The sequence below is a fragment of the Nicotiana tabacum genome, chromosome 13, assembly GCF_000715075.1.
Source record: "Nicotiana tabacum cultivar K326 chromosome 13, ASM71507v2, whole genome shotgun sequence".
NCBI lineage: Eukaryota > Viridiplantae > Streptophyta > Magnoliopsida > Solanales > Solanaceae > Nicotiana > Nicotiana tabacum.
The window spans coordinates 33321722-33333954 of record NC_134092.1 but is presented as its reverse complement, the minus strand read 5'-3'; the positions used below and the strand labels follow the sequence as shown (position 1 = coordinate 33333954).

General features: G+C 36.9%; 1 protein-coding gene across 1 annotated transcript; it reads right to left on the bottom strand.

The window, feature by feature from the left end:
• Positions 1–227: 227 nt before the first annotated feature.
• On the bottom strand, positions 228–7278 carry LOC107813029 (uncharacterized). The gene is made up of 2 exons (XM_016638234.2): positions 6795–7278; positions 228–951 (listed from the first exon to the last, which is right to left on the bottom strand). Exons 1-2 carry the CDS (start codon positions 7162–7164, stop codon positions 416–418), a joined length of 906 nt encoding a protein of 301 aa, XP_016493720.2. The 5' UTR covers positions 7165–7278; the 3' UTR covers positions 228–415.
• Between the last annotated feature and the right edge of the window lie 4955 nt (positions 7279–12233).

Here is a 12233-nt window from a genome sequence, read left to right as displayed (position 1 = left end):
TAATAGAATTGCGTTATTAAGTTTTCCCCACTTTTACTATTTATTTTTGGTGCAAGGTAGAACTGGGACGTCTGTTTGTTTTTCTTTCTCGCAGCGTTCGTCCAATAAATGTGATGCTTGTTTATTTAAGCTGGCAAAATGGAGGACTGCTAAATTGAGTTTTACTTCAAAGGAGAATAAAAAATGACTCCATAGAAATGAAGCAACATGATATTCTTAAAAAAAAATAAGATTGTGAATTCCACTATTTTATTCTCCTTTCAAGTAGCCAATACAGAAAGAAAAAAGAGGAAAGAAAATAAAGCTCAAGGCTATGCATGTACAGCATTCTGCCATCAGTTCTCTTTGAGAATTTACAAATGTTTTACTTACACAAACAAGCATCTTTCAAAGAAAGCAAGCTGGTTATTTGTCCTCAACACTGATAAATTGGCCTGCGATGTCTGGGCGAGGATGATGACTGACTGACAGAGACAAGGTACTCACCACATTTTGTTGCTGCCTCCATTACATTCTCAAAATCTACACTTTGTCCATTATTTTCAAGTGTTGGCCAACCCAGCTTAATTTTCAAATTAGACCATCCATCTGACTCGTCAATAATCTGGACCTCGTGGCTTATTGACTGCAACTGGTTTCGAAGTGTGTGGTTGTATTCAAGCAAACGATCATATTTAAGATGGAGTTCTTCGAACTGGTTTTTTAATTTCAAAACAATAGCTCCTGCAGCCTGAGCCTTAGTAGCTTTCATCTTACAATCCGTTTCCAGCTTCTTCATTTTTGCTCTCAATTCGGCAATCTTACCCTGTAAAACTCTACCATGATCCTCCATAAGCAATTTTCTTTCCTGAAGAAGTATTTCTTCAGCCTTGATAATCTTCCTAACAGAATCATGCTCCATTATTACAGGATACAATTTGTCCAACACCATCCAGGCAAAGAGCGAAAATCCTGCAAATCACAGGTTTAGTTTTAAAACTTAAAACCAAGAAATTTGCAAAACACATCTGACATAAATCAGTTGTCCAAGTATATGCATCGGCATAACCTAGTCTACCTAGATATATGTAACTCCTATTGGCAAACTCCACCTTCAGTATTACCTATGAGGGACGGAGCACTTACCCTTTTGTCTTGGTTAATCAAGAGATCTTAAGGATTAATGGGTCAATATCTCTGTATGTGCAAGACAGGAGAATGAGAATCACATGCATTATTGGTGGATATGCGAGAAGCCACCTATAAGCTTCAAACTCAATTTAGTAACTCATATCAGTATAAATGGATTAAATATTCTTCATTTTAAAAAAAAATAGCCTTTCTTGGACTTATTTAGGGATCTGATGAACAGTGAATTGACAGAACCATATATAAATACCATCTGTGATGGTTAGGAGCGGAGGCAGAAAGCATAAAAGTTACAATTAGTATTAAAGTACTCGCAATGTATGCTCCCATCCCATAAGACATTGGAGAAACACAAGAAATGGGGAAACCATCCATTGGAGGAAGAGGCCTAGTAACAAAAGGGATGAAAAGCTAAACACTATTTCCAAATGCTTGTGAATCGTAGATTAGTAGTAGTTCAGATGAAACACACACATCCCATCTGGACATTTCATGTGCTTACTCGTCAAGTCAAACAGCCACTGCAGGTAGTTAATATGATTGTAACTTGTCAATAATAAATTTAGTGGCATTTCACCAGTAGAACGATATGCTCCCAAATATTTTGAGGTTCCTGGTGAGGAGCTTGATATAGTCAGATGGAAGAAAGAGTGTAATATAGCAAAAACAGAAGATAGTTGTTGAGAGCTTTGCCGACAGCATTGTTATAAGCCATAGCTTCGTTGTTTAAAGCGGTGAAGCAATGTGAAATGAGGGGTTTGCTTCATGGGTGAAGCCATGCGCTTCAAAGTAGGGGTGGGTGTCGGTCGTTTTGGTGCGGTTTAACAAAAGTTCAGTTTGTTTTTTTCCGTTTTCGGATTGTCATTTCGGTAACCAAAACTGAACTGTAGTAATTTTGGTACAGTTCGATTTTTTTCATGTTCACTTCAGTTTAATCAATTCAGTTTTTTTGGTTTTGGGCCTGTCAAAAAGGGGGTTTTCCCCAGACAAAAAATGGGTCAGAATTAAACTTTTGCAATAGGCTGCACTTGCAAGTACTTGTTCCCAAACCCTTTTCACATTTTCTCATTAAAATGGGCACCCATGAATTTTTATGATTCCCTTTTTACTAATCTAAGCAAAGAACAACCTTTTTTTCCTAATGGTATTTACATGCACAGCTTCCTTTTTTTATTTGTCCTTGAGCTGAGGGTCTATCGGAAACTGCCTGTCTAACTTCACAAGGATAAGCGTAACGTCTGCATACACTCTACCCTCCCCAGACCCCACTTGTGGGATTACACTGGGTTTTTTGTTGTTGTTGTTGGTGGTATTTACATGCACACTAGACTTGTGTCATCTTATACAGGACAATGTTAGTTTTTTTTCTTATTCTTATTAGCTGCACCACAGGTTCCTTTTCGACACATATTAATAGAGACTTGTCATCGGTCTACACAAGTGTATTAGTTTAGAACAACCTGCCCAGTCCATTTCCTATATTACTTTTTCTACTTCATATCATCACAGTCATAGGAAATTCAGTACCCTGCTTTTCCATTTCCAAGAAATGTATCTTTACATATTTTGTGCTTCACGAATAAGACTGAAACGTACTAAAGAATTTCTCAAGAATCAGTTGACATATCATCAGTCAAAGACTATTTATTTAGGAGTAGCTTTTTATTTTTCAGTTCTGTAAATATCAAAATAGTAAGGAAAAAAGCAAAACAGATATCTCAATAAGAACGAGCATCATAAGAAACAATAAGAGGGAAAAAATCAAATTTTAAAATGAAATATTACCATAAGAGTCTATCATGGAAGCCAGAGAACATCAAAAGTACCAACTTTGAGAAAAACCCATGTCAAGAAATAAAACTGTTGACATATCATCAATCAAACACTATTGAAATAGCTTTTTTCAATTCTTTGGACTCAAACCCATATCAAATATTACAAGAATAGTGTGCTGCAGTTAACATGTCATCAGTCAACAGGATTAAACTTTTATTATTGCAGTTATCATATCATCCGTCAGGAGAGAGAAACAGGAAGAAGGATGGTCCAGAAATTCTTTTCTAAAAACTTCCACTAAACCAAGAAACGAACCGAAGAACAGACATATTGAAACAATTAAACCATGAACCAACCAAATAAATGTAGAAACCGAAACCAGAAAACCAAAAATTTCAGTTCAGTCCTACTTCAAAGAAATGTGGGCTTCAAACAATGATCTGCAAAGTGATCCAAACAAGAAGCTGTCGGTTTGTTGAATCTCAACTTTGAGGAGTTAGACTAGTACCAGCATCATTTTACGTTTGATACTGAAATTAGTTATTTTTTAGAGAAAAATAATTAGATGCTGAATTAGTTATTTTAATTGCATTAACCACAAAAAAAGTTATTTTAATTGCAACTTCGTTATGATAGTACTAAATTTATTTATGTTTGGTGCTTTTTAGTTTTTTGTAAATTGTGTGCTTCGCTTCAGAGAAGTGTGCGCTTCACTCCTCATAGAGAAAAACACTGTTTGTTGTAATTACTTTTTGCACTTTTCGCTTTTAAAAGCACTGATATCTGAGAACTGAAAGAGGTGATTCCATTAACAATGATAAAAGAAGGGGAAAATGAGAACAAGCATGAGGCTTAGCAAATCTTGAAGATATCTTTACGGTGTTCTGCAACTCTATATTATATCAAACTCTTGGGTATACAGGAAATTACCCTGGCATTTTATGCTTGCTTTTTCTTAGACTGAACTAAATACAATTTTACAGTTTGATAGAAGATTTTATTTCAGTTTCTTTTTCCTACTAGGTGGTTTATTCACAACAAAGTAACCAGTAAGTCTTAACATGGGGTTCACAGTTCTCTTTGGCTTAAAAACTCGAAAAGCCACAATGAATCAATCCACTACGTTTCAATCACAAATTATATGGGGTGGTTATATGCATCATTTGCATCCTTTTCACTCTAATTAATACTCAGATAATTCACATATAGAATATTTTATAAGCTAGCCGTCAACGGCCAGCCTACTGTAACTGTCTTTTATGCGGGTTTGGGACTAACTATGATCTGGCGAAGCTCAGATAGGCAAAGTTAGCATTGCACAATAATGTGTTACGTAATTTCATTTTGATTCACTGGGTTGTTGTTGTAATTTCATTTTGATCAGGATGTGTTAAATCATTTCTTTTTTGAAAAGCAAATCTAGTTTCTTCTTTAAAGCATCTTATTAGCAATATGACCACTGTAGTTGGGCATTTATATGGATCAATTAGGCTGGGGGAGAGAGAGAGAGAGATTAAATGCTTACCATTTGAAACTTGGAAATCATTGTACTGGAGAGGGTGGGGGGGGGGGGGGGGGTGTAAAGGAATTAATTGATTGCTTAAAAAAAAGCATAATTGACCATATTTGTTGCTCATCACAATACACCAACTATCCTTTGGCAGGGATCAAATTCTATCTATTTATGTGATAATAATTTGATATGGAGTTCAAAATCAGTATTAAAATTTCTATGAAATCATATTAAACAAGTAATGTTCATTTTGAGAAAGTGGAACAAGTTTGGGATGAATTACTAAAGAAGAAGAGAGTAAATTAGCAGAAATGTCATGTTTATTATTGTGGATGCAACTCATGTAAGGTGAAAGTAACAGCTCGACAAGATCATGGAAGATAACATGAATAATAGTATTAAAGGCATCATAGTGCAGTCATTGTCAAAAAAACATCACAGTGCATTCTTAGAAGGTAATATATGTGTTGGGAGCATTTCAATAAGCAGCTTATTGACTCCTGAGGGTCATTACCCGGTCTGAGGAGACAAATGAACCAGAAGCTCAAAGCTGGCCTTTTTAATTTATTTCTTTTTTTGGATAAGGAAATCCACGTTGATAATAAACTAAAATCAAAGTTGGCTTCTAATGTCCTTACCCCAAAAGAATAAAGAAAAGAGAAGAAGATGCAAACTACTCCTACAACTACTACGCCTGTTCCAACCAGGTTGGATCGGCCATATGAATCCTCTGACTATGTTTCTCTGTTTAAATTCATCTAAGGCCAATATATACAAACTAAAAGTAAAAATAAAAAAGGGAGAATATGTTGATCTATGATATGGCTAAAAGATCCCAGAAAGCATATGACCTAAAGTAAACGTACGAACATGACGAAAACATATCCCCAACTAATTGATATTGCTTATGTATATCTTTTAGCTTTCATTGTGCTCTATCTTTCGCTAAGTTTGCATGGATTCCAATAAATTGTAGGTTTTCGAGACAACTCTGTTCCATGTGAATTTAGGTCTATGTCGTTCCCTTTTTAACACTTTCATTTACCATATTTTCATACCTACAGACCAACGCATCCGAAGGTCGACATGAACAAACCATCACAAACGACTTTATCTCATTTTATCCTCGATGTGTTATTTGCACCTTTTAGCAAATGTGATCATTTTTTATCTTATCTAATCGTATATGACTGAACATACATCTTAACATCTGTATCTCTACAACCTAAGTTGTTCAGACTCGGATGCGGGTATCCGATACGGGTATGAATCTAGAGATCGGATCCTACAAGATCTAAATTTTAAGATTTAGGGGTATGTATCCAGATACAGGTGCATGGATTCGACTGAAAATAATTCAAATATCTAAAAATAGAATAAAAAAAATATGTCTAAATTATGAGACATCATGTGAAAAACATTCACGGTATTCCGAAAAGGAGAAAATATTGATCAAGAGGAGAATTTGAAAAGGATTAGAGGACAGACATAAAAATTTCTATATACAAGGTATTCCATTTTCTTCAATTTCACCCTAATTTTTGTTTTGATTTCAGAAATTATTGTATTTGTCCCGAATTTCTCCTCGATTTTGGTCAAAGTAGCCAAAATCGGTTTGAGATATCCAGTACGGATCCCACACTCACGCCGTGTCGACACGGGTGCAGCACTGAAAGTGAAAGTCCGAGCAACTTAGTCAACAACACTCATCTTGTAGATGTGTTGGACTTTTGTCGCCCAATATTCACTCTCATATGACATTGTTGGTCATGTAATTCTTCAATGCAACTTACCTTTCACCTTGGTAGGCATACTTCTATTAGATACTACCGCGGGAGTACTTCTCTATTTCAACCATCCTTATAATTGTTCCATGCTAACAACTCTTACTAGAATCTAAAACCAATATTCCTCAAGCCCATCACCCTAATTTATTCATTGTGGGTTCAAATATGCCTCAACCCTAAACAAGTTGGGTTGGCTATATGAATTCTCTATACCTGATCCTCTCCATTATTTCATTCTAATACTACAAACTTATTTCTAAAAAACATATTAGAGGTTCTGTAAAACTAGAGCGGATCTCTAAATTCACTTATCCTTGCACGAACATACACTATTCAGTCCAAAGAGAAAACCCGTGCACAGGCCTTAGCACCTTCACACCTACACTAAAGCGCCAATTAAGGCATAGGGCACAGCCTGAGGTTGACCGAGCTTCAGGGCCTAAGCGCACTTTAAGCAAGACTTCAACAATATATTCCAAAAGCTGTTAATCAAGACATCTACTCTATGTGCACTATGGAGCAGTATATTAAACAAGGATTGTGCTTTCAGTATATTGAAGAGAAAAAAAAACAAGAAATCAAAGCAGTACCCAGGAGCGAAGCCTGCAGAATTAGGAGATTGAGAGCAACATCATCTCTCCAATTGATGGGGCCATGAAAAATCCTCCGGCTATAAAATATGACACTAGTGCTGTATACCCAGTACACCAAAACGCAGAACATCAATATCCGTATCCTTCTTACAATCAAAGGGCCTTTTCCTTTGTGAAGGTGAGACAAAGCCACAATAATTGGTTCTTGAAATGAGGTGTGGAACCATATCCCCAAAAACACAAGTGTTTCGCCCAAAATTAGGGAGGCGAGTATGAATAATACTATGTATGTGCCAAACATCTTGTGTTCTACCACTGTGACAGAGAAGAATTTGTTTACAAAAAGGTAAGGGGACGAAGGTCCCATGGCGTTTATTTCCTCGTATCACCTTATGCTGCTGAAATCAATAATTGGTATTTCAATTGACAATCCGACATCAAAAGATATCCCAGAGGGAATTTTTCCATCAATTACATATGAAACTACAATATTCAATCATTGAAGGTTTTATTGGTCATTTTGTCATTGAATAATATTTAATTATCTAAAAGAATTTAAAGCATATTATACCTCGCGAAAAGATTATATATACGGTCTCTAGTCAAATCTCTCTGTAACAACATTATCTGTTTCGATATTTTTTGCTTTTTATAGTGAACGGCTCATATAACAGCACTTGATATATAAAATATAGGAAAATTTTTAAAATTTTAAATCTCTAAAGATATGTATATTTTACTAATTAAATATTAAAAAAAGCTAATATATTATTATTAAATTCATAACTAAATATAGAAAGATTTAAACTTTGAGGCACATACTTTAAAGTTACTTGAAAAATAAATTCTTTCAAGATTGATGGAAGAACTTTGCAATTGTAGCTTATTTCGTAGACTTCATTCTCTTAATAGTGATATAGCGCTTGAACTGGCGAAGATTTGTGCCTAAATTTGTAGCAAAGGGGTATCCAATAACTTTTCCTTGAAGGCAGTCTAAGAGCTTAACAATAAAATTTTCTATCTAGTATTTTTTTGGCATTTGTCCAATAAAACAGATATCATGTGCAAATCTTCAAATCTTATGCATTATGCAAGATGAAAACTCTATTCAATGCAAAACATTATGTGCAGGTATTAAGAATTATTAAAGATTATGGGTGTGTTTGGTATGAAGTATGTAGACATGTAATTTTTTATCCTCCCCTTGATTTTTACACCTTTTAGTGCTTAGATGTTTCTTTTAGTTCTAATATTGTTACTTTGCGTGTTTTTGATCATTTTGCTTTAGTTTCTCTTAAAATGAATAACTCACGAAGTTCCTCCGCTTGACAAAAACCATTATCTCATTCTGAACTAAATAGTGATATTTTTCCTTTGATATACCGTACATAAATCTGACCGTACTAATTTCAAGTCCAATAACCTCATCTCACCCAGTACAAGCTGCTCAGGCAATAAGCCACCTCAAACACTAACCAAGATCTCAAATGACGCCATCAATGTAACGACAAGCTACAACTTAAATATGACACATAAGAAGGAACGAACTCTGGGAAAGAACTACCCAGCCCGCGTAATGAAAAAAATGGTCGAACAGAGGCTATGAACTCTTCTCAGAGAATGAGAAACAAAATACACAAGAATAGATATAGGGAACCGTATTCAACATCTCATTGTTGTGGCGTGCAACCCGATCCAAATAACATATCCGTGGCGGCATGCCACCCGATCCACACATAATAATAAATAAGAAAAAACCCATCAAGCCATAATGCTTATACCTACGAAATACCCGAATATAGACCACAAACACGCCAAGTGCGAAAACATAACCCTGGGGAGAAGGATAGCGCCACACGCTACAAAAGCTCAAGCACGACTAAGGTGCAATAACGACAAGCTACAAAGGACCACAACACACGTGCGAATAATCAAGTCGTCTCATAACCCACATGGCATAATATAGTATTACGAAGAATAGCTGACGATAGGAATAATATCCAACACCCGAAGACTCCTTCATAAGCAGCGCTAAGCTGAATGAACACATCTGACCTGACCTGATGTAGAGAACACATTCACATTAAGTCTACTAGTAGACTTCAAGCCGATTCCGATCATCCCGTACTGGGCCACTAACCTTCCAAGGATCCACAATGACCCTATTCATGACATATAAGAACAACCGTCAAATCCGGAACAAACTCCCACAGTCCACAACCAAAGGAATAAAGCGCCTCTCAGTCATAACCTCTCCCATTGGCGATAGTACCAAAATCTCCATACCTATTTTAAATCTCTAACAATCGAATGACTAACACGTCACACTTATACGATCTTCCCGTGGGATATACTCCCACAACCTTCCGCACCAGGTAGTAAAATCTAAAAATTAATGGCCATCGACCATGTTATTCTATAATACTGGCCAAGCACCCGCATTTCAATACCCAACACTCCTACCACAAAACAGACCATCCTCTAGCTGCCCGAAGATAGTGCCAACATACTCTGAACATTTGAATTCCTCCCCCGCTCCTCCAAGCTCACGACATTCTTATCAACACCAAATCTCGACCTTGGTCCTCAACTTCCAAATTCCCATACCGCCCGTTGCATTTACCATGCCTCTACACGAGAGTACAAGAATTCATCATAACCCCTGAACTACTTAGAATAAACATTTCATTAGCTAGAAACCTTTCACTTAACTCGTTTCAGAAGAATCATTACAACACGCAACTAAATTCGCATAACCGTAGAAAATACGAACCTCGGGTTGTGGTCTAAACCTCCATAACTCTTCCGAGATCCATTCACACATAACAAGGCCATTAGAATAAAATACCTCCCAAATCAATCAAATTATGATGGTTGTCAAGCCCGCACGTACAACCACAAACCATCTATATAACTAACACGCTGAAGGAACTGATCATTGCCACAATCATGCTGATTCAAACCATTACTAGCCGACCCAACGTCTTCCAATTTACTCTTGACTTGCCTTAGAAATAATAATAGCTTCAACTGGTACACCCATTCTGAAGGACCTTCCGCGAATCCGAAAATGTTTCTTCTATTTCTCCAATACTGCCCCGCAAACCCGATGATAACATAGAAAATTCCCCAAGTATTCTCCACCCTCTACTACAAAATCCCGGTCTTCAGCCACACAACGAACCCAAAATCCTTAGATATCGTTCTTACATCCTTGAACCCATTAGAACCACTATTGAGAGTCACCCACTCTGACCTGGTCCCCAATATAATCAAACTCCATCGCTCTGTTAGCACATGAACACTCCCAAAGAAGCAACCAGATTAATTCCTTTCCTTGTACATCACATCCACAAGAAGCATAAACTCTAAGTCTTCCCAAAACCTGTACATTAGTCGATAAGGCGAAATATAACACACATTCATCAAGTTCTTTGCTCGAATTACCCTTGATGTTTTTTTTTCTTAGTCATAAATAATCTACCAATGCATCGATAACCAGAAACTGCACAAGCAGACAACCACATGATCCAATCGTAGACGATGGGCTCCCCCACTTAACTTTAAGCTACAATCATATAAATCTAAAACCCACAAGGATTCCTCATTCTCAATTTACCATGATCCCTCACCGTTAACCCGCCAAATTTCTCAAAATCCATTGTTAAACTTTTCACAAACATTGCGAGTTATCAGCCACAATCGCATATTCGACCTTCTGCCGAGTAGTAAGTAGAAATCTTCGTAGAAACTTCATCAAAATCACGCAACCGCTAACCTGCTCAACGTCATCGTTAGGCAAGCCAACAATGAACTACCAACTTGATTAGGCATTTTATTATTTTCGAAATTGTGAATTTTATTAGATAAAGAAATCAATGCATTACAATTATGGAAACTTACACTTTAAATAGAATAGATAATAAGAGTGTATAAATGTTATGCAAAATCACCAACAACATCTAGAACATCCCAAAATCCGGTGTCACAAGTACATGAATATCTACCGAGAAATATAAATAAATACAACATCTGCCTGGAATACAAATTAGACAAGGGAATGTAAATAACTCTGATAGAGACTCTGTATGCTGCGGATCGTAACATGGAATGTAGCTCACCATAAAGTCCCTGCAGTAGCCGCGCCTCTGCGCCCAAAAGACCACCAGAAATATACATATATACCTACACAAAAAGTGCAGCAAGTGTAGCATGAGAACGTAAATCAACACGTACCCAGTAAGTATCTATCCTAATCCCGGAGAAGTAGTGATGAGGGGTCGACGTCGATACTTACTAGTGGTCCAATAAATCAAGTACAACAGAAAGTAAGCAAGTGTGAGGCATGGTAAAAATAGTGCAAACAAATTTAAGCACGTGGTACGATCCTCCTCTGAACAGTAAACGCAAGCCCTCAATTATCGGTCTCCTCCTCAACCGGAGTATATATGGAAAATGGTCCCCACTGGATAGATCGTTGCAACTTAAATCAGGAAAACTCACGAATACGATTGCTTCTTGCCAAATATTATACACGACGCTGCCAAGGCGAACGACCCGATCCCATAAGAGTAGTTATATAAATGTCGAGGCGTACGACCCACTCCGATAATAATATGTGCATTGCCGAGGGTCGAACGACACGAACCATAGATGCATCTATTATACTGCCGAGTCGAACGGGCCGCTCCTATAAGAGTGTGGTACATAATCCTACCGGAGGCGATCAGCCTGATCCCATTAGAGTAGAAGCTTTAACGGGTCCTTGACACCACTCACGAATAAACATGTGAGTTATGAACTTTAAGGAAAGTTTTGTGATAAAAACGCACAACGCGGGAGTAATTCATAAGGGAAGCACAAATTATTCATGGATTATCAAGTAGCTTGTCATATCTCTACAATAGCGAGTCTGTCACTCTATGCAAGTCTACTTTCAAGTTGTAACGTGAAATAAAGGAATTAAACGAGTAAAGATGACTCAAATAGTGCAATTATAGCATGACGTGAACCTATGTCTACTCGGACATAATCAATAATTCTAGCATATGCACAGACACTCATGACCTCATACGTGTGTAGCTCCCACAATATGTAGCACATAATAATATAACATGTACGAGGTAAATTCCCTCTCACAGGATTAGACGAGAGACTTACCTCGATTCGAAGTTCCATAACCGGCTCTAACGCCTCTCTAACACCTAAAACCAAATGCTCATCGATCCGAAACTAGTCAAACAATCATGAAAACCAATAAAAATATGCCCCAACCTCATAATTAATTAATTTATAACAATTCCCAACTCCGTTTGAAGAGCCAAAAAGGTCAACCCTCGGGCCCACGTGTCGGGACTCTGAATATTTTCAAAAATAAACTTTACCCATTACCTCACGAACTCAAATATATGATTTACTCTTAATTCCACTTCCAAA

What these genes read in the sequence shown, in the direction of transcription:
- LOC107813029 (XM_016638234.2), bottom strand. Translation starts at nt 7,164, where the DNA reads ATGGGACCTTCGTCCCCTTACCTTTTTGTAAACAAATTCTTCTCTGTC. An exon ending in TCTGCAGGCTTCGCTCCTGG is followed by an intron (nt 952 to 6,794) that starts GTACTGCTTTGA and finishes TGTGATTTGCAG; the next exon opens with GATTTTCGCTCTTTGCCTGG.